Source organism: Myotis brandtii, unplaced genomic scaffold, assembly GCF_000412655.1.
Source record: "Myotis brandtii unplaced genomic scaffold, ASM41265v1 scaffold215, whole genome shotgun sequence".
Lineage (NCBI taxonomy): Eukaryota > Metazoa > Chordata > Mammalia > Chiroptera > Vespertilionidae > Myotis > Myotis brandtii.
This window is the reverse complement of record NW_005358043.1, coordinates 5,538,218-5,562,279: the sequence shown is the minus strand read 5'-3', so window position 1 is coordinate 5,562,279 and position 24,062 is coordinate 5,538,218. Positions and strand designations below refer to the sequence as shown.

Genomic DNA, 24,062 nt, shown 5'->3' with positions numbered 1-24,062 from the left:
GCGAGCAGTTATGGCTGCTCTCAGTTCCGTCCCCAGCGGCTCTGCAACCGCTGCAAACCTCGGAGAGAAAGCTGCCTTCCCGCTTCTCCCGTTTGAGTCTGGGTCCCTAGAGACTCACCCGGATTTGGAGCTCAGAGTCTGAAACTCCCTCCTGATTGAAAACAACAACCGCGCCCTCAGCGGCTGGCCCGCTCCATGCGCACCTCCGCATCTTAGTATTTCACCTCCGCACTGCGCCTCCTCTGATTCTCGGTATGGATTTCTCTTTACTTCTAGTTGTAGAATCTCTCCTCAGCCAGCCTTCCTGTGGTTCTGGGTGATGTCCGTTCTGTCTTTTAGTTGTATTTTTGAAGTGGTTGTTTGAGGCAGCAAACTCCGGCGTTAACCTATGCTGCCATCTTGGTTCTCCTATATTGTCAAATTTAACTGAAAGCCTTTCTAGTCAAATGTAGTTTTTAGACAACTAAGAACTAACAATCTGCACTTTATGTGTTGTTTTGATAATAATAAAAGAGAGTGTGGCTTTGTAAAATTGGATGCCCTACTTAGTAATGGCGAAGCCAGAACAGATATTTAAGGAAGATGAGGTAGAAAGTTAAGGGTCGAATGCAGGTGAGAATGGGCAAAATAGTAAGCTTTGGTTTAAAACACATATACAATATATAGAGAGCGAGACAGCATATTGCTGATTAGCGAGTGAAGAAAAAGAGTGAACAAAAATGAGCTTAGAGTAATTCTTTTCTGGTTACGTTCCGATAGGCATATGATTCATACTTTGGCACACATGCTATACAATCAAGCCCTTGCTGAGATGCTGAGCCGCTGACCAGATAGCTAGCTGGGTCCATAATGGAAACAAATGAATGTTTTGGCGAGGATTGCAGGACACAACAGACAGGAAAATAAAATCCCATTACCTCTAATCCAAGCAGCATGCTGTTGCCTCCCTGTTTAGAGACGGATGTAAAAGTTCTCATTTCAGGTATTGTGTTGGGCCCTTGTGTCCCGGTGAACGATGCCACAGTGCAGAACAAGGAGCAGCTCCTGACTTTGAACTTGCCTCCCAAGGCCAGTGGGCTGTGCCCTGCCTTGGCTCACTCCTAGTAGCCTCCCTGCCTTAATGTTGTCTAGTGACTGCAGCTCTTTCCTGCATCTGGCTTAATGTGCTTCACTGTGTCATTTATGGGAGAAATATGCTTATTTAAATAATAAACATATCTATCTCTTATTAAATGGGATAAAAATGAAAAGACTTAAAAAAGAATGTATAAATGGTAGTATAAGCCAAATGCAGCCATATTTTAACTTGCACTGGTGGTTCTTTTCTATCTCTATCCTGTGGAGGAATGTAATTGTAAAACAGCCTCAGAAATTTATGGTTCAGTACAAATCACACAAAGGCCAAGTAAAAATTGAGTTTTTCTTTAATCATAAAAGGCAACTATTATAGGTACATGAAAATAATGAAGCTATATTTCTTTTTTTTAAAAAAAGCTGACATAGTTAAGAGTATATAATTTCATGTTTCCTAACATCCCTATGAACTAACGTAAGAGACATTTTCCAGATAAATATGAATTTGCAGAAAGGATAACAAATAGCTTCTCATAGCAGAGTTTTTAAAATTTTTGAACTTGGACATCATCCTTGGCCATGGCTTCTCTGGCTGTGGACTTCAAATCCTTGTAAATGCAGAGTTCTCCAAAGAATAGATGATTGCGACAATATGACAAACATGTTCTAGTGCTCATTTTGTTCAATATCTGATCGTTTATTTACTCATATACATGCAGTTGCTTTGCTGATATTAATTAAAAAAAGCAGCACATTTTAAATGCAGTTTCACAATACTCCTGGTTCATCTGAACGGTCTCTAATCATTGACGTGGAAACCTGCAAATGGTCTGACTGGCTCCAAGTGCTGGCACAGCTCAGTTCCTTGGCTGCAGTGAGTGAATGAGTGATCCTTTCTCAGAACAACCCCATGCCTTTGATATTTAGAAGTAAAAAGATTACAGTCCAATAAGGCAGAGTGGAAACGATAATGACAATATCAGGTGGAGACAGGCAGACATGTTTCTGAAAGAAATCTGTGAGAAAGCCTGGAGTTGTTTATCTCTCCCTCATTAATCTTTTGCAACATTAGTCATTTAATTCAATTGATGGAAGCGGTTTTTGCAAAACCTGATATGTAATTATTTTGTAAAAGATCTAGGTAGCTTCTAGGAAGATGTGGGGAATCAAAAGCCTCTTATTCATTTTAATATTTAATCAGGATAAAATACCACAGTTTTAGAAAGCCTAGGCTCTTATTCATGAACTCTATAAAATTTTAAAGAGAAGCATTTGAAGCCATTGATCTTGCCATAAAGCTATCATCGTTTTCCAACCCTTCTTCTGCTAGTCTCCATCTCAGAACATGGCAGTGCCCGTCAGAGCTGCCCAGGCCTCCTCTGCACACCCAGGGCACGCCACTCAGGGCCTGCAGTGGGAATAAACCCAGTGCACTCGTGGCAGCTCTGGTGAAAAGCATGACTTCATTTTTCCTGCTAGTTAGACCCAAAGTCTTGGTGGCATGGTTGACCTTACTCTTTGTCCCACTCTCCTTACTAAATTTGTGGCATGTCTTGATAGCAATTCCTTCATAGTTCATCCAAAATTCATCCTCCTGTTCTATTTTCACCTCCTACACTTGCCACTCTAGTGTAGTCCCAGCAACCCATCTCTTACCTGGACACACGAGATGCTGTCTTAACTCCTTTCTCTCTTACCCCTTGGCCCTGCAGTCTCGATCACACAGCAGCCTGTGGGATCTTTTTCATATGTGAGGGCACTTCTTTCCTCTGTTCAAAACCCTCTAAAATCTTCCCCTTATGACTTGGAATAAAATGCAAAGTCATTGCAATAGCTTTCAGGGAACGCGTGCTCCCTGGGACCTGCCGCCACCACTCCCATCTCCTCTGACACCTTTATTTACTCCTGCTCCAGCCTTTTAATTCCGAAAAACACCAAAAGGCAATTCAGTCAAGGCTGCATGACAAATCACCTCAAAATGTAGTGGTTTAAAACAACTACCTTTCTTATTTCTCACAAGATGCCTATGGATCAACTCAGTGGTTCCACTAATCTGGGTGGTACTCTTCTGATCTCAATGGGGCTCACTCATGTGCCAGGTGAAGTGGGTAAGGGCTAGCGGGTCCAGGATGATCTCTGTTGGAAGGAGAGTAACTCTCCACATCTCTCTCATATCTGCAGCAGACCAGCAGGGTACATTCTCGTGGCAAGGGCAGGGGCCCTGCAAGGAGGTGGAAATGTGCAAGCACTTTTTGAGGCTCCTTTTTCCTTCATGTTTGTTGTTATCTTCTTTTGCAATATTACTGAGCCACGAGTTAAAGTGGAAGAGGATGGTCAAGTGAAAAAGTAAAAAGTGTGGATACAGGAGGACATTGATTGGAGGCCATGACTGCAATTGATCCTCCACAGATAAAAAGCACCAGGGGAGAGTGTTTGACTTCAAGACAAAGTATAAAGGAAGACAGTGCAAGGAAGGAAATCGGTGAAGAAACAAATCAAATGAAGGATGGTAGGAAAGGGAAAGGATAAGGAAAAGTGATAGGAAAGGTGGAATGGAAAATCTGAACATAAGGGGAAGAGATACTATACTAGGAGGTGTGCAGCAACCAAGCCATGTGCGCTGGAAAACAAACTCTGGGGAAAAAATAATATTCATAATAACAGTAAGATTTTTTAATTGCTAGCAATAAAAACTCAAGGTCTGCTTTGAGTTTGGGTGGTGAGGGGAAGACTTGACTTGGGGTGGTGAACACATAATACAATATACAGATGACGTATTATAGAATTGTATACCTGAAGCTATATAATTTTATTAACCAATGTCACCCCAACAAATTCAATACAAATTAAATAATAAAAAGAAAATGATTTGCAACAAAAAAAGAAGGAAAGAAATACACTAATTATCACAGAATTATCTGGGAAAATACTTCACACCTAGCAGAAGAAAGCTGCACTCATAGATGTTGCGGGATGAAGGCAAGTGGCAAATGCCAGTAGTGAAGCTTTAATACTTACTCTAGGCAGGCATCTGTAAATAATACTGCTTAAAAATTATGACTTTGTCCTATTAGGATATACAAAGTATAACCTGAATTTGCATTTTTTTCTATGCTTATCCATCCTTTGTCTTTTCGTCTTTAACTGCAATCTGTCTTAAATGTAAATTACATTTATAGCAGTACTCCTCCACATGGAGTATAAAACTGAGTAAACTGAGTATAATGCCCATTAAGAAAAGGGATTCATATATTGATATTGAATATAGGTTGGTAAATAACTAAATAAAGTATATCAAAGTTTAATTTAGTAAATGCACTCTTAGAAACAGAAATTGTGGTTTGTTTTGTTTTTGTTGTCCAAATATCAGAATAATTTTTAATGCTGGACATACTGATATAAAATTGGAATATACCATTGTTGGAGAAAGGATTGATTTGGTACGTAAAGGGAAAATCTCATCTTCCATTTATATGTTTCAAAATAATTTCAGAAACATTAAAATTTTCTCTTAATTGGTCAATTTTAACTAAATAGTCCTTTTAAATATTATGATGCCAGGGGCAAAAATGAGCATGACAGCTCTTATTATACCATCTTCTCTCCAGTTTATTTTTTCCCTTCTTATTGCTATACCATTTGTTAAGGTTTATATAACAACTAGAGGCCTGGTGCACAAAAATTTGTGCACTTGGGGGGGAGAGGGGGTCCCTCAGCCCGCCTCCCTGTTCGTGTCAGCTGCCTGGCTGCTGGCCGCCATCTTGGTCAGCAGTTAATTTGCATATCTCCCTGATTAGCCAATGGGAAGGGTAGCGGAGGTACGGCTAATTACCATGTTTCTCTTTTATTAGATAGGATGTCTGATCTAATATTTTCTTTAATGAATTATTTACAGATGGCCGACAACCTATTTATTCTACTTAAAGATTTTTGGGGTGCATTTATTTTTCTCTTTTTGTTTCTAGTCCTTTTATTTCTTGAATATGGTTTCATTCCCATTTTTATTCCTATAAAAATGATAATAAAGTTAGTAATCATTATTATCTAGACTCTTCTCTAAGTCTAGTAAAAAATAGAGTTCAATAGTCTGTCTCATTTATAATGCTGTATTTTATTTAGTATATTCTCAATGTGTCTTTATTTTTTAAACTGTAAATATTAGGAATGTTTGTCATATTCAGATTTGTGTTCCAGTTGTTCTCTCGTTAGTTCTTCATCTCCATCACCTGATTTTATTTATTAAGCAAGGTGTAATCAAATTCTAACTAACATGTAGCAATCTGCTTTTGCTTTTTCAGATTCCTGTTTTGGTCACGCAGATAAGTTCAACCAATCACCCAGTGAAAGTGGGGCTGTCTGATGCATTTGTCGTTGTCCACAGGATCCAACAAATTCCCAGTATGTAGAAGAAGGGTAATTGCAAAGTCTGAACCTGCTGTGGGGGTAAATGTAAAAGAAATTGATTTGGGCAGACGTTAACTCTTTGAACAATAGAATTACTTAGATAAGTGCTGTTTGTTAATTATATTGTTTGGTTTATAACTTTTACTGAGGTTCTCTCTCTCTCTCTCACTAATAATTTAGGTAAAGTAAAATTAAATAATCAAGGCAAGCCTGCATATTTTGAATTCTTTGGGATGGTTAGCTTGGTTGTGCAGATATATTTCTTTTTTTAATAATAAGAAAAACATTAAAGAAAGACATTATTTGACTAAAAGGTGTATGATAGGTGTACATTTATCAGCAAAAGAGAAGCTCTGTGTCATTTTATGTTTAACATAAATATAAATTTAGGTAAATAAAAATTTTGATGGAATTATATCTATTAGAGAAGATACATATTTTCTCTTCTAAATTAGTTTTGCCTATCTAGTCAACTTTGCATTTTGTAGAATAAAAACATATGTGCTATTTTGGGCAGCTGTTCATCATATTAGAAGTTCAAAATGTAAGTGCTATTTGTAGTAGTCTGATGCTGTAACTAGCCATCATCTGAAAACTCCTGTTTTTTTAAACCTCCTCTATTTTAAGAACAGTCCTCAGGAATGCTTGGGTATGTTCATACTAAAAGTGTCTGCTTGTTCATTTGTGTCCTAGATGTGCTTATATAAAGCAAGAGATGATAATAAAATACATCTCAAGATTAGGTCATTTATTTTCCTTTTATTTAAAGTTCTTTTTCTTCTTTTATTTTATGACTAGAGGCCTGGCACATGAAATTCGTGTACAGGTATGGTCCTTAGGCCTGGCGCAATCAGGGCCATCTTCCCCGGCTGCCTGCAGTCAGCCCTGCCCCCAGCCACTGCCCACCCCTGGTTCCCCATTCACCATTGGGCTATAGGAGCCTGCCGGCCTGGGGGACAGATTGAGAGGTTGGACGTTCCCACCCACTCGCCGGCCCCGCCACCGCCACAGGTCACCCTCTATGTGTGGGGTGACCAGCGAGGCGGGGGCCTTGGCCTGGCACTGTGTGCATCCCCCACTACCTATCCTTGGTTCCCCATTTGCCGAAGATACATATTTTCTCTTCTAAATTAGTTTTGCCTATCTAGTCAACTTTGCATTTTGTAGAATAAAAACATATGTGCTATTTTGGGCAGCTGTTCATCATATTAGAAGTTCAAAATGTAAGTGCTATTTGTAGTAGTCTGATGCTGTAACTAGCCATCATCTGAAAACTTCTGTTTTTTAAACCTCCTCTATTTTAAGAACAGTCCTCAGGAATGCTTGGGTATGTTCATACTAAAAGTGTCTGCTTGTTCATTTGTGTCCTAGATGTGCTTATATAAAGCAAGAGATGATAATAAAATACATCTCAAGATTAGGTCATTTATTTTCCTTTTATTTAAAGTTCTTTTTCTTCTTTTATTTTATGACTAGAGGCCTGGCACATGAAATTCGTGTACAGGTACGGTCCTTAGGCCTGGCCTGCAATCAGGGCCATCTTCCCCGGCTGCCTGCAGTCAGCCCTGCCCCCAGCCACTGCCCACCCCTGGTTCCCCATTTGCCATTGGGCGATAGGACCCTGCCGGTCTGGGGGACAGACTGAGAGGTTGGCCGTTCCTGCCCTCTCTCCGGCCCCACCCCTGCCCCCGCCACAGGTCACCCTCTGTGTGTGGGGTGACCAGCGAGGCGGGGGCCTTGGCCTGGCACTGTGTGCATCCCCCACTACCTACCCTTGGTTCCCCATTTGCCATCAGGTGATGGGAGCCTGCCGGCCAGGGAAAGGGACCAAGAGGTGGTCAGTGCACCTCATAGTGACTGGCCGTGTGATTGTTCTAGTCATTCCACCGTTAGAGACAATTTGCATATTATCCTTTTATTATATAGGACTAGAGGCCCAATGCACAAATTTGTGCAAGAGTAGGCCTTCCTCCCACCAGCTGCTGGCACCAGCATCCCTCTGGCCATCAGCAGGCATCCAGGACCCAGGCTTCCCTCGCAGCCCGGCTTCATCCAGAAGGTTGTCCAGAGGGATGTCCGGAATGACGTATGGTCTAATTAGCATATTATGCTTTTATTATTATAGATAGTGGTAGACTTAAATTATCACATGCATCTATGCTGTTTGGTCTTAACATGAGCTGATTCTCTTTAATTATGCTATCTCTCACTAATATAAAGTAAATGGAGTGGAAATTAGATTTTTCAGAGCAGTGTGTAAGCTGGATACATCACAGGGTTTATTTTACGAATAGAGTTTAGAATGACATTCATATATGGCAGTTCTGCATGGGAAAGAGCATGAATTGTGGCAGTTTCTCCATGTTAGCTCAGAACTTGTGGGAGGTGGTATTCAAGGGAACTGTCAAATCAAGGCAGATTTTCCAGAAACAAAACTGTACTGTGAACAAAGCAAGGATGTATTAGCACATGTAGGCAACAGGGAGACCTTCTGACTGAACTCTTAAGTCAGAAGCTGAGTCTGGGAAAGCCAACCTGACTCCTGTTGGAGAAGGACTGTTCTCTCATTCTTTCTTTCAGAAGGGTTAAATAAAGCATGACTCCAGTCAATTGTTGCACGAGTAAAAGGAAACACTAGTTTTAGTTTATTTGTGGTTTCTTTTCACCCCAGAAAGAATTTTATTTGAAGCTTCTTCAGAAGCTCGCTTCCAGCTGCCTGGCTGCCGGCCGCCATCTTGGCTGACAGTTAATTTGCATAAGGATATGCTGATTAGCCAATGGGAAGGGTAGTGGTCGTACGCCAATTACCATGTTTCTCTTTTATTAGCATAGATAGTGGTAGACTTAAATTATCACATGCATCTATGCTGTTTGGTTTTAACGTGAGCTGATTCTCCTTAATTATTCACTAATATAAAGTAAATGGAGTGGAAATTAGATTTTTCAGAGCAGTGTGTAAGCTGGATACATCACAGGGTTTATTTTACGAATAGAGTTTAGAATGACATTCATATATGGTAGTTCTGCGTGGGAAAGAGCATGAATTGTGGCAGTTTCTCCATGTTAGCTCAGAACTTGTGGGAGGTGGTATTCAAGGGAACTGTCAAATCAAGGCATATTTTCCAGAAACAAAACTGTACTGTGAACAAAGCAAGGATGTATTAGCACATGTAGGCAACAGGGAGACCTTCTGACTGAACTCTTAAGTCAGAAGCTGAGTCCGGGAAAGCCAACCTTGACTCCTGTTGGAGGAGGACTGTTCTCTCATTCTTTCTTTCAGAAGGGTTAAATAAAGCATGACTCCAGTCAATTGTTGCAGAGTAAAAGGAAACACTAGTTTTAGTTTATTTGTGGTTTCTTTTCACCCCAGAAAGAATTTTATTTGAAGCTTCTCCAGAAGCCATCTTAGATCACACATGTTCTGATATATTATAGTGTAGAGAAAAATACCCTTCAAAGTGAAAAAGAAATATTTTACAATTTTAATAATGTAGTACTCAAGTTTGTGTGAGAACCTAGACATGATAAAATTGTACTTAAATAAATTATTAATTTGTCTCCAAATGCAAATTTGCATCCCTTGTCCTATATAATAAAGAGGTAATATGCAAATTGACTGTCACATCCTCGCACAAAATGGCCACCCCCATGTGGTCACAAGATGGCCATCAGGGGAGGGCAGTTGTGGGTAATCAGGCCAGCAGAGGAGGGTAGTTGGGGGCAACCAGGCCTGCAGGGGAGGGCAGTTTGGGGCAACCAGGCCTGCAGGGGAGGGCAGTTGGGGGCAATCGGGCCAGCAGGGGAGAAGTTAGGGGTGATTGGGCTGGCAGGGGAGTGGTTAGGGGCAATCAGGCAGCGAGGCTGGCGAGTGGTTGAGAGCCAGCAATCCCGGATTGTGAGGGGGATGTCCGACTGCCGGTTTAGGCCTGATCTCTGTGGGATTGGGCCTAAACTGGCAGTTGGACATCTCCCAAGGGGTGCCAGATTGGAGAGAGTACAGGCTGGTCTGAGGGAAAAAAAAACCCTCCAGTGCACGAATTTTGTGCACTGGGCCTCTAGTTATAATATAATAGGTTAATTATTATGTTTTTTGGGATAAAAATATTCTTCCCAAATATAAATTTTATTGAACAAATTAGCAAAACTCATGAATTTTTAGAGCATATTATGTCTCAAGTTTGGGACTCTGCATTCATCTAAAAAAATTACTCAAGCTTTGCTTTCAAAGAAAAGCTTCCCTCAGGCAAGCTGATGCTGGAGCAACATTCACATTTTTGTTGACTTCACTGAGAAAATTAGCCAAAAAAGGGATGAAAGTTCTGAGTTTCTAATCCACTTATACCTGCCTTTAGATGGGACCATATTTCAGCAAACATACTGGAATAAATGTGTCCTACTTTAAAATCTTTTTGGGAATATAAAACTGTTAAATCTCCTCTGAAATCTGTTCCCACATTGATAAAGTGTAACAGTGTCTGTTACATGAACTTCTGTATAAGGAGAGAGATATGGTTGCATTGTAGTCTCAGCTTTAAAAAAAACAACATAGTGTACTTATTTACAGCAGAGATTCGGCTAACCCAAGATTAGCGTAATACAAGTTATGCAGGTATTATTTTTCCTGAGAAAATAAGATGATTCCTAGAGAACTGTTTGTTACTTATTTGTGCAATCAGAATTTAGATAAATATTTAAGTCATTTTCAAAATTATGTTCCCTTATTTAACAGCCTAGTTATTAGGAGTTTTCCTCATAGGGAATTTAAAATATCCATCTCTGTTACCTCTTTTCTTCTCCTGAGTGAATTTAGGGGAAAACTGATCATTATCCTCAATAATAGGCAGTTTCATTTCTTCTGCATTTCATGGTCCATTACATAAGACTTGGTTCTCATAAGATCAATTTTCTGTTCTTTTACTCATTTTGGTTACATAGGATATAGAATCTAGATCCTTGGCTTAATCTAGCCATGGCAACATGGGAATACGAGTTACAATTTTGAGAACAATTTTCCCAGAGGGACCACAGTTGCTATATCATTTTAATTAGATTTGGTGAATGTTTGGTAAAGCATTCAAAAATCTAGAAGGTAAGCTTAATATATTTATTATAAAGATTACCCCCACCCCTTCCTCATAACATCAACAACAACAAAAAAGGTGTTTTTCCATTTTTAAAAGCTTCCAAATGGTAAACGATTTTAATGTAACTTCCAAGTATAATTAATTAAGGAAGCCTTTATCTTTCCAAGAAGGTCAGGTGGTCTGATAGTTTAAAATATCAAAGGGATTCAGGCATTGTTAGTAAATGAGTAAGGAGTTCTGAGGTTACAAGGGAAATTCCTTGGCTCCTTCAAAAAAATGAAAAAAGTCTATGGTGAAATTAACCCTTATATTTTAAAAAATAAAATTTAATTAAAAGTCCAGAAAGCATAAGGAACATTGTAAGTGTGATTACTGGTCATGAGACCTTAGGCATTTTATTTAATTTCTATTAATACAAAATGAAATGTGTCTATAGCATGCAGTACCTGGCACGATGTAAGCAATATACATATTTGTACTAATACCTATCCACCATCATCTACATTATTAAGTTAAAAAGACAGTGATGCTAGGATGACCACACCTAGGCCAAGGACTCCTTGAGTGGGTCCACAGGGGATTTCCACTAAAAAACTCCTTGACTTCCTCTCAATGAAACTCATTATTTCTGACTTTAACCTCTTTTATTTATTTGTTTTCTTGTTGTCTGTGTGTACCCATCTCTGCATTACCTTTTGATTTGCATAAACTATTTTATAAAAATTTAGAGACAGAAAGAACCACAAAGATCAGTGGATTCATTCTCCACAGGTACAGGGAAGAAAAACAGGTCTGCATGCAATGACTTTGGTAACTTATTACGAAAATATGAGTATAAAAATATATTTATGATTTTAAGCATAGTGCACATTAATTCAGAGGAATTTTTAAAGTAACAGAAAATGCAAAGAAGAAAATTTAAATTGCTTATAAATATATTACTGCAAAAAGATAGCAATGTTTCAATGTATCTGCATCTAATATTTTGTTTACAGTATACGCACACACACACACACTAATTAAATTAGCATTATGCTATAAATACCTGTGTTTCCCATAATTTATACAACACATTTTTTTGTTTATACATTGCCAAGTTCCTGTCTAAAATGTGGTCATTAATAGCTGCAAAAATTCCTTTGTTTCATAATTTATGTGACCTGTCTCAACACTGGCTTGCCATGTAGGTTGCTTTTTGTGTTAATCTACACTAATAAAAGAGACACATGCAAATTAGTGTCACTCCGCTACACCCATAAGTCATGCCCACCAGCCAACCAGGAGCGAGTATGCAAATTAACCCAACCAATATGCTGGCTGCCAAGGAGCTGGAGCGAGCAGGAGGCTTGGGTTGCCCCTGGCGATGGAGGAAGCCAAGCTTCCCACCTGCCCTGGCCAGCCCTGGCCTCTGCTCATGGCTACAAAGTTTCAATTATAGAAGATAAATAAATCCCAGATACCTGCTTCCCTCTGCTCAAGGAGGCGCTGAAGAAAAACGAAAAAAGGCTCTGGGAGCTTGGGTCTCCAGGGGCCATGGCTAGCCTGCAAACAGCCCTCAGCCCCTCACCCAGGCTGGCCACACACCCCCAGTGGGGAACCTCACCCCATGGGGATGTGGCTGGCCAGCAAACCACCACAGGTCCCTCGCCCAGGCTGCTCCATGCCCCAAGGAAACCCCCACCCTGATCCAGGACACCCTTCAGGGCAAACCAGTCGACCCCCACCCATGCACCAGGCCTCTATACTAATAAAAGGCTAACATGCTAATTAGACTGGGAGACCTTCCAAGAGACCTTCCAGACGTTCTTCAGGACAAAGCCATGGTGGCGAGGCCGAGGTAGAGGCAGTTAGAGGCCAAGAGGGGAGGGCAGTTGTAGGTGATCAGGCTGGTGGGGGGCAGGGCTGTTGGGGGAAGCAGACCAGCAGGGGGGGCCATTTTGGGGCAAGCAGGCCATCAGTGGGGGTCAGTTGGAGGTGATCAGGACAGTGGGGGGGCAGTTTGGAGTCAGCAGGCCAGCAGGGGGCCAGTTATGGGCAAGTAGGCCAGTGGGGAGGGAAGGTGGAGGCGAGCAGGGTAGCAGGGGGGACAGTTGGGGGTGAGCAGGCTCACAGGGGAGGCAGTTGGGGGTGATCAGGCTGGCGGGGCTCAGTGGTTGAACGTTGACCTATGAACCAGTAGGTCATGGTTCGATTCCTGGACAGGGCACATGCCCTGGTTGCAGGCTCAGTCCCCAGTGTGGGGCATGCCAGAGGTACCCGATCAATGATTCTCTCTCATTGATTCTCTAGCTCTCTCTCTCTTTCTCTCTCTCTCTCTCTCTCTCTCTCTCTCTTCCTTCCTCTCTGAAATCAATAAAAATATATATTAAAAACAAACAAACAAAACAAAACAGAAAAATAGCATGGCTTTGGCAGAAAAACACACACACAAATCAATGGAAAAGAATTGAGAGCGCAAAAATAAAACCACGTGTATATGGGCAAATAATTTTCAACAAAGGAGTCAAAAACACACAATGGAGAAAAGAAAGCCTTTTCAATAAATTGTACTGAGATCATTGGAAAGCCACATGCAAGAGAATGAAACTAGATTACATTTTGTCCTTAATTCAAAATGTATCAAAAACCTAAATATAAGACCTGAAACAATAAATTGGTGGGAATGTAGACTGGTACAGCCACTATAGAAAACAGTATGGTGGTTCCTCAAAAAATTAAAAATAAATTTACCATATGACCCAGCAATCTCTCCTCTAGGTACACTCAAAATACCAAAAAATATATACTCACAAAGACATATGCACCCCTATGTTCAATTCAGCATTATTCACAGTGGCCAAGACATGGAAACAACCAAAGTGTCCTGTGATAGAGGACTGGATAAAGAAGATGTGGTACATACACAATGGAGTACTACTCAGCCATAAGAAAATACTAAATACTGCCATTTGTGAAAACTTGGGTGGATCTTGAGAATATTATGCTAAGTGAAATAAGTCAGAAAAAGCTGAGAACCATATGATTTCACTTATATGTAGGATATAAAACTGAAACTCATGGACATGGACAACAGTGTGGTGGTTACCAGAAGGGAGGAGGTGGGGGATGATGGGGGGCTGAGAGGGCCTAATATATGGTGACAGTAGATGATTTGACTTTGGGTGGTGGGCATGCAGTGCAATCAATATACAGATTTTGTATCATAAAAATGTACACTTGAAGCTTATATGATCTTATTAACCAATGTCACTGCAACAAATTTAATTTAAAGAAGAGTATAAAGCCATTGAATGCCAATGGCTTTTTATGTACTCTGACACATTGCTTTCTATAAAGGCTGTATTAATTTACTCCCTGACCAGCATTATATTATAGCCCATTTCCTCAAATGCTATCAGATGCGATTATAAATTTTAAACTTTTCAAATTTGTTAAGCAGAACATGATATCTCATCGTTTCTCTAATATTCTTTTGATTACCTGAAAGTTTTGACATTGGCATATTTTCAGAGGCCATGTGTACTTTCCATCATTTTTGTTAAACAGCTCCATTAAGTAATTCTTTCTCAGCCTTGGCTTATGTCCTCTCAGATCCTTTTACACCGTGTGCAGAGGTCTTGGATAAATACACAATTCTCACTAGTACTATTCATACTTGTTTGTTTCTCTCTCCTCCGATGTAACGTTTTGAATTTCGATCTTAATCTCTCAGGAGCTGACCTTCTCCATCAGGCCTCACCTTTTCTCCACCCTCCAAGTTAAATGAGCATAACATTTTCAGCAGAAACCAAGAAAACCCACTTGTGCCTTTACAGTTCTTTTACTTGGAAACCTAAGGCTATATCATTTATTTTTTTTCATTATTTTAAATTTATTGGGGTGATATTAGTCTACATGAACATAAAGGTTACATGTGTGGATTACTAATTTACAAAATCTGTATATAGGACCATGTGCCCACCACCCAAAGTCAATCCTTCTCCTGTCACCTCATATTAGGAACCCTTTCTTCCCTCACCCCCTGCCTCTGGCAACCACCACACTGCTGTTTGTGTACATAAGTTTCAGTTTTATATTTCACATATGAGTTAAGTTATATAGTTCTTAACTTTCTCTGTTTGACTTATTTCACTTTGCATAATGTTCTCAAGGTCCATCCATGTTGTTATAAATGACACTCTTTCATCCTTTCTTATGGCCGTGTAGTACTCCATTGTGGCCAAGAGTTGGAAACAGCCAAAGTGCCCTATGATAGAGGACTGGATAAGGAAGATGTAGTATACATACACAAAGGCTATATCATTTTAGTAATGTGAAAGTTACTTTAGCACATGCCCAATTCTTATACTAGAAACCAACCTGGAAAGCAACTGACCTAATTTGAAATGGTTCTACTACAAGTTATACCATTTCTGAATCCCTTATACTACTCCGCTTGATTCTTCTCACCAGCAGTATATTATCTGGCTCTTTCTTAAACATCAATACCTTTCTCATCAGCATCAGCTATTTTTAAATGTTTGACTTTGTTTATGCTACAATGTGCCTTTGCTTTGTTGGTTATTATTATTATTCACAGTTCAATAAGAAACATTGGCATTTTTAAAAATGAAACCGACAACTAATTTGGAAAGCAAATATATATTTTTGAACATTTAGAGGTTCAGTGAACTCTTTGAATAATAATATATATATATAGTTTGCCATATATGGACACTATATAAGGTTACAAACCAGGCAACAGTTTTCCAAAGAACTTGACCAAAATTACATTTACAGACTGGAAAAAAAACTCAACAAACAAAAACATAGATTTGCTTTTTACCATGAAAAATGTCTTAAGCTTTAATTATCAAAAATTAAAATTAAAATAATAACAACAGTAATAATAATAGCACAGACTAGTACTTTGTTCATTAGAAATTTCTGTACTGATGAAATCATCTAAATCTGAACTGTCCAGTGTGGTCTCACTTTGTAGCTACTGTGTTCTTGAAATGTGGCTAGTGAGACAGGGGAATTAAATATTTAACTGGATTTAATTAATTTAAAGAGATACATGTAACTAGTAGTTTTATTGGACAGGGTATCAATAAATCATAGACACATAAAATATTCAATTTCAAGTATAATATTTACATAAACATATTTAACATCTTTGCCTTTTAAAAGGCCTTTGAATTTAAATATCCTATATAGTAAAGAGCTAATATGCTAATTAGACTGAACAGCAGAACGAAGCTGGGGCTGCAAGGGCTGGCCGGGGCTGGAGGACCAGCCGGGGCTGCAAGGGTCAAGCCCCTTGCACGAATTTCATGCATCGGGCCTCTAGTGATTAAATAATACCACTTTAAATATAAGCATTATATTATAACAGATTTTCTCCATAGAAAATAATTTGTAGTTTTGATTTGGTGGTAGAACACATGCATTGTAATTACTTAGCAATTAATAACATTTTTAAGAAGTTGACAAACTATGGAAGAAATAAATAATCTTGAAAAAATCTGAAAAATATTTTCTTTCATAGTATTTTATATAGCCCAATAAAAACTCTTTCAGAAGAACTGAGCTCAACTTTGCCAAACTACACTTTGTGGTAGCCTATGGAAGGCATAGGAAAGTAGCCAAGACAATTCTCAAAAATAATTTAAGCTGAATATTTCTCTCAAGTTGTTATTTGCCATTTTTGTTTTAAATTATGACCTTGGAGATTTTCCACTTTTCCCTTTTTATATGCCTTCAAATTTATTTCTTACGTTTTCCCTATTACATGATTATATCTATTTTAACTTACACTTCCCTACAACACAGGATATTTCTATTTTTAACTAATATGGCTGCCTACATTTATAAACATGTCCACATGCTTATTTTTCCAATTGCATTGTGCTATAGGAAATTTAGTTTCTTAAAAATATAGGGTTATTTTCTTATCTAAGTGCCAAACTTCTGAGTGATTTAACACTAAAAGGTTTTCAAAACCTTGATTTTAAAATAAACTGTACTGCGTTTCACCCAATTTTATTTAATAAAGTCTCAATTTTTGTTTCTCTTAGAAAAAAAAAGTTAATAACATTGCAAATGTGCATTACACAGTCTCCCCATGTCTCAGAGCGGAGGGATGTGTCCCCCTGGTGGAAGCTCCATGTTCAGAGCAAGGCCCTGAGCCAATGGGAGCCATGACGTCAGGCAGGCCTGCAGCCCACAGTCCACCGACCCACTGTGACAACACATGGACCGCTTACTTTCCTGACACTTGGGCAAAGCGATTTCTGAAGGAGTTCAAGAAATGCATCTTGTTTAAGCCTTTAGTAAAAATATGTGGAAGGAGAATAAAAGCGAGGATTGTTTTTAAAGTTTCTGATTTTTTGTACGCATGCTCAAGTAACTAATGAAATCTGGCCATTAGGTTTTAGCAGTGCCCTGAAACTCTGCAAGCAGTGAGGAAATGATGAGAGGACCATCTGAGAGGTTGAGATGAGCACTTCATACTCACCTAAATTTTATGTTGCCTTATCCGATGCTGCATTATACAGCAATCTGATAGAATTAGAACTATAGAGGAAATATTTTTTAAAAGTTTGGGGCAAAAGCATCTTCTATTTGTAGGTGCTTTATTTAACACCCACAACTAGCTAATTTTGTTAATGCACTGCATTTTTGTGTGGGAAGCTTATAATTGCTGCAACAGTGCACTTCTTTTCTCAAGAGTCTGAGTTGGGTTTTTTCCCCGCTGAGACTTTATGCTGGGGATGAAATTGTAATTGTGGGATGTATGCTATTTACATTGAAGTGTTCAGTAAATTATATTGTGTAGAAGACTCAATTGGAACTAGAATGGAAAATAAGAAATAATCATTTGGGCCAGTCATTAAGCATTGGCAACAGGTAAACAAGAAAATGTTAGCAAATAATTTACATGATAATGCAAAGTATTATAATATTTATATAAATATAAGAATCAGCCAGTTTTGGAAATTACTCATACATTTTCTATGTGAATGTTAGCTTTCAAGGCAGGTTAGTAAGCTGATCATAGCTAACCATGCCACAGTGGACTCATTAAACGTGTTTATTTTGGCTAAAGTGACTATTGATTGGAAAGGATTCCTGATGTTTCCATATGATCACTGTTTCTCCCGCAGATATTGCTCAGTTACACCCTGAATCATATCCCCTGAAGATTTTTATTGCTGAACTTGAACTTTATTCTGTTAGTCTGCTCAGAGATCTATTTTCTTTTTTCAACTTTGAAAACTCCTAATGGGCATTACAGTGGATCTTGATTTTGTAAAGTCGTACGAAAGAGTAGAAGCTGTGACTGAATGTTTGGTACAACATTATTTTGTCTGACTTTCTAAACAAGACACATGGGCTAAATACATTCCTGGAATCAAATGAAAGCTCCCAGCTTTGGCAGGAGCTACGAGTAAATAGATTCCTAATTACTTGTCCTTGACAGTGGTATCTCTGAAATGCAACAGAAATGACCATTTGGAAGCTGTCATTAATTGGCAGGTCATCAAATATAAGTTATTCTCATTAATTTTGGTTTTGGTAAGTTAATCTCCTCCCCATAGTTGGAGGTGTCTGAGCAGGCGATAGAACAGAACTCTTTCCCTTCACCCATATGCATGATCAATAATTAACTCCCTGAGGATTCCCAGTCATTATGTTAGTCGTTTGAGCTCTTCAAAGTATAATATGAAATGAAAAGACAACTAGTATTTTAAGCATCTACTAATATGGCAGATACTGTGCAAACTTTAGTATGAAGACGCAAAACCTCCATCCCAGTGGCAAAGCTATGTCATTTATTTATTTCTGAGGAGTAAATTGTTTAGCACAATACAGGGTAAAGCAGTATATAGGAAAACATTCTCTTTAGACAAAGGCAGAAGCTGAGTAATGTTTTATATGCCTTAAAAGTAAAAAAAAAAAAATAAAAATAAAAAACACAACACAAAAAAACAAGCCCTAGCCGGTTTGGCTCAGTGGATATAGTGTCGGCCTGTGGACTGAAGGGTCGTTGGTTGGATTCTGGTCAAGGGCACATATCTCAGTTTCAGGCTCCTCCCTGGCCCGGGCCCTGGTCAGGGTGCATGCAGGAGGCAACCAATTGAAGTGTTTCTCTCACATAGGTATTTCTCTCTCTTTCCGTCTCTCTTCCACTCTCTCTAAAAATCAATGGAGCTCTGGCCGGTTTGGCTCAGTGGATAGAGCATCGACCTGTGGACTAAAAGATCCTGGTTTTGATTCCAGCCGAGGGCACATGCCTGGGTTGCGGGCTTGATCCCCGGTGGGGAGTGTGCAGGAGGCAGCCAATCGATGGTTCTCTCTCATCATCAATGTTTCTATCTCTCTCTCCCTCTTCCTTCCTCTCTGAAATCAATCAATAAATATATTTTATAAAAATCAATGGAAAAATATCCTTGGGTGAGGATTTTAAAAAAAGTAAAAAAGAAAAAAGACATGACTCAGGTACCTTGAAACCTTACTAAATACCATGAAGTCAGCATTTTCTCTAATGTTCAAAATATTTTACACTTTGAAAAGTATATATGCATCTTTTATTTACACCAAAAAGAAATTAATTGGATTAGGGTTCTAAACAGTGTTTTCCAATCTGATAAACCTGAAGATATATTCAGTGAGTGGCTCTAGAATCCCTCCTAGCCCCAAAAGAGTTCATTTGGGGGCCACACCCGCCCCCTTCCTCTTCTGGAGCAGAATTTCATGGTGAATAACCAGGAATGGATGGAAGGATATGAGTGGAGAGAAGTAGAGATACATGAAGGGTGTAAGTAGATGTTTGACTTCCCTCCTGGATGTGTATGCATCCACATTTCCTAAACACTTTCACTAAAAGCCAGCTGGCTCTCTTGAGTCACCACACTATTCCTGCGTTATGTCCTAAAGGAGACCATTGTTGGGTCTGTTGACTTTAATCAAAATTGAACACTCTCTAAGGTAAGATGGCAGACAATTCTTACAAGCCTGATTTCAAGGCCTTAGTGTGGTTTCAGTGAGGTTAGAGCTACAGAATTTAGACCATTATATGCAGCATGTAACCAATACAGGTTGCCATACTGAAGACAAACAAAAATTATATCGGACACTGTTGAGCACTTTTCAATGTGAAAGGGATTGTTTTGTTTGTGTGTTAATCCTCACGCAAGGATATTTTCCCATTGATTTTTAGAGAGAGTGGAAGGGAGGGGAAGAGACAGAGGGAGAGTAACATCGATGTGAGAGAGACATACCAATTAGTTGCTTGGAGATCTAGCCTGCAACCGAGGTACATGCCCTTGATGGGAATCGAACCTGGGACCCTTCAGTCCACAGGCGGACACTCTATCCACTGAGCCAAACTGGCTAGGGCATGAGAGGGATTGTTTTAAGTTTTTTCATTTATTATCTCATTTTAATGCTCAAAGCAACTCAATAATGTAGGTACTATTATTGCTATTTTAGAGATGGAGAAACTGAGGCACAAAGAGGCTCACAAAGGAGCCCAACATCACACAGATATCAAGTAGAAACACAGAGATTGGAAGTGAACACACTGTTTAACAGTCCCAGGTGCTATTAACCACTATGACATATTACTTCCCCAAGATTGGATATTGTGATACTTAAAAAAATAACTTAAATCATCCCACATAATCCCTGACAGATAAGACAGTATTCAGGAAATGCATTTCAGTCATTATAGGTATATCAAAAGCTAAATAAAATGCTGATGACATTACTTTTCTGTTGAAATTTACCTGACTCAGGCAGGCTTACAGTATAAGGCTCAGCTCTTCTATTAAAAATGTATTTTAAATTTATTTTATAAACAGTTTTATTGTTTTATAAAATATGTTTGCTTATATTTATCTGATTTTTAATTATTAAAGTTCTTGTCAAATCTCCTCAGGGACACTTCTGGATATGCTGATCAATATTATAAATTCCTGCATGCAATATAAGTATTAATAATTAACCTTTCTTAGATGTGATACTGTATATTTAATAAAGAGCAATACTGATTTTATAATGATTTAAGTTCAATTTTTCCTTTCATTAAAGGAATTTATTCTAAATCCTTAAAGCACTAAGACTCTTATTTTGGCAAAAAACAACTTCATTTAGGCTGTGAAAAAAATTTTAAGTTCTATCTATTCCTAAAGGACTTACTTTAGCATTAGTTTCAGTCAAATGTTGTCTGTTTTCTTACCCCCTTGACTTCATATGTTAAAATATTTCAAAATAAATAAATCTATCAAGAAATTGTCTTAGGTAAGCTCTGGGTGACAACGAGTTGGAACCCAGCTATCAACATGAGATATCTGAGACCCTAATCATCATTTTTAACTTTACTGATAAAAAGACTTCTGAATACATGGGGACATAATTTTTAGGTTGTTTTTTTATTTTGTTTTGTTTTGGTTTTTAATAATCAATCTCTTCAGAGAGATTGCTATTTTAAATCTTTATTTTTAAAACTGCACCAGGTAAAAGTATATAATTCTACATTCATTATTAAAACACTTGTTTTATAGGTAAAGAAATGTGGAAAGTTGATTTCCCCCATTTTTGTTTTTATAGATGTTCGAAGAAGAACAATTTATGAATACCACCGAGTAGAGTTACAAATGTCAAAAATTACCAACATTTCAGCTGTGGAGATGACCCCATTACCTAGTAAGTTAACATCTGAACACAACTAGGTGGGAAAATGATTTGCAAGTTTGATGATCTGGTCTGTTCGCCAATAATAATAACATGGTACTTGGCATGGACAGGCATCTTGCATGAATACAGGATGGGTGGTTTGTTTTTATTTTGACTGAGCCATCATTGTTGTTGATTTCTCCATCCTCCCAACTAGTCTGGATGACTGCATTCTCTCCTGTTTCCTAGCGTGCCTCCAGTTCAATGGTTGTGGCCCCTGTGTGTCCTCCCAGATTGGCTTCAACTGCAGTTGGTGTAGTAAACTTCAAAGGTAAACAAGAATAATACCAAAAAATTTTGAATTTTAAAAAGACTTGCTGCTTCTGCTCTTTCATTAAATTTTAAATGTGCCAGGTGTGTTGATTATCAAGTGTGTGTGTGTATTTTAAAAATGCCATGACCAAAAAGCATTAAAAAAATGCTTACACATGGAAGTTTTTTCCTTTACCTGGTTGCTCAAAATTATCAAGAATCATCATGTCAATAAGGTTGTTATCTGACATACATTTGTAATCTCTATGGGGCTGAAGATAGGTGATGGTTGCAATTGAAAAATCTTCAAATTGATGCTTTTGGTCCATATTCTACAGAAGGCATGGCATTAGATATCTTTACTATGACAGGAGAATTTATTCTCAAGCTCATGAATATTTTTAGAACATACTGTAACTATCTCAAAGGTTACTAGCCAGTTTGAGACACGTAGAACTATGGGGCTGAAGATAGGTGATGGTTGCAATTGAAAAGTCTTTAAATGGATGCTTTTGGTCCATATTCTACAGAAGGCATGATATTAGATATCTTTACTATGACAAGGAGAATTTATTCTCAAGAACATGAATATTTTTGGAAAATACTGTAAATATCTCAAAGGTTACTAGCCAGTTTGAGACACGTAGTCTGAGGGTGAGGAAGAGAGTGACACCAACTGGCCTTCACAATAGAATGGGCGGCTTTGGTCTGTGCTGTAACTGATTGACTTTGAAACTTAAGCTGCCTCACTTGTCAAAGAGGGTTATGATTGTCATGCATGGTAAAGAGGATTTTTCAGTCCTTAGAGCTTAGAAGATTCTGAATGATCATTTGTTAGAAATACAGAGTGAAGACCTTTACACATGTTTTGGTATTTACTCAACCATTTGTGCATGAATTTTGTCCCCAGCACTGGGAAAGCATCAATGAATAACACAGACGTGGTCCCTGCCCCCCACGGAGCGTAAGGTCTAGTCTGTGTGAGAGTAAGTCCCCCTCTCACCTTCAGAGTCTGTGATAAATCTGCTTCTCCCTCCAGGTGGAGAACCGAATCCTCAAGCTGTTAGTCAGTGCCTGTGGCCTCAGAGTGTTCTGCTGTCAGCTGTCTCTGTCTTATCATCTTGCTGCAGCATTTGCTGTTATGATAGAGGCATGTTCAGGAATATTTTAAAAGTTATCGGAGTATAAAGAGTAGAATGCCAGTTCCTTGATAACAAGCTTTAGGAAACATGTTTAACTTGCTAACTTTGGGGCAACCACTACATTATTCTGGATAGAACCATATTATTTATTATAATTTATGTTTTGTTTTCAATTTAACATGTTGTTCCAATAATTTCCTTTGGGCAATGGATTTCAAATAATGAAAAAGCAAGCAGGCAATTAGCGTTCTTAAGAGTAGATTTTAACTAGCTGCATCTCCAGAGTGGAAAGAACTGCTATAAAATCAAGGGTGTGTGGCTATTTATATTTATATTTTGATGACATTTCACAAAAATTATATGCATGTTAGAAATTATTCCAAATCTGTTTAGATAATGACCAAAGTGAATCTAAAGAGATGGCATTTTAATATGCATATTTAAGTAATGCTGAGCTCAGACATGAAAAATGCCCTAAAGAATGAAGTAGAAATCTCTGGTTTGGGGTGTGTATCTAATTCAAATTCCAGTTTAGTGATCAGCTCCTCTGAGAAGTCTCCCTAAACCACAAGTTTGTGTGAAATGGCCCCTGTGTCTCCCTGGCATCCTGGACACACTTTCATCATTAGCATTTAGCTGTTCATTCGTCAGTCTCCTTCATGGGCTCTGGGTTTATTAAGCATGTTTTGCCCTTTTACCTACAGCACCTAAGAATGTACCTGGTGCTGCAGAAAAATAGATGAATGAGTCAATGAATGAATGAATGGTGATTCGGTCCCAAGTGAAGAAATCATGATTAGATTTACCTGGGATTAAAGGGCTTCCCAGGATGAGGGGCTTGCAATGCGGAAACCAGGAAAGTCAAGGAAAAACCAGGTCAAGATTGCCACCCAGCCAGAGTACTATTAGGACAATTCTGGACTGAAATAATGTTTTGGTAATTGAAGGTTTGGGACATTCATCTTTAAACCTACATTCTGCTAACCATTTCATTATGGTTTTGAAACATCCTGTTGGTGGAAATATATGTTTAAAGTTCCAAACAAGCAATTTTGGCAATAAGATGACATCCACAAATTGGAAACTGCTCTGTACTATTAATAATTTCATTGAATTGAGATATTTCTCTGCCAGTCATTGTGCCAAGGAATTTGCAAATGTATTTAACTTGTACAACATTTTTACAGTGGAGGAAACTGAAGCTAAGTTATCTGTGCAGGATCTCATTGCTCTTAAGTGTTAAGTTCAGAACTGAAGCTTAATCGGTGTGACGCCCCTGTCTGTGGTTTTGACATCTGACCGGTTCTGCCTCACACCTGTGAGGCGTCAGGTACAAGTTAATCTTCTTCACAGCCTGAGAAATGGTAGACATACTGCTGAAAAA

At 38.6% G+C, this 24,062-nt stretch overlaps 1 protein-coding gene across 1 annotated transcript in view; it reads left to right on the top strand.

Moving 5' to 3' along the window:
• The window catches only part of PLXDC2 (plexin domain containing 2), a 451,667-nt gene that overhangs the window by 341,557 nt on the left and 86,048 nt on the right, over positions 1 to 24,062 (top strand). Inside the window, exons 7-9 of the mRNA XM_014539380.1 lie at positions 5,373 to 5,472; positions 21,159 to 21,254; positions 21,474 to 21,555. Coding sequence (XP_014394866.1) covers positions 5,373 to 5,472; positions 21,159 to 21,254; positions 21,474 to 21,555 — 278 coding nt within the window. The remainder of the gene's footprint in view (positions 1 to 5,372; positions 5,473 to 21,158; positions 21,255 to 21,473; positions 21,556 to 24,062) is intronic.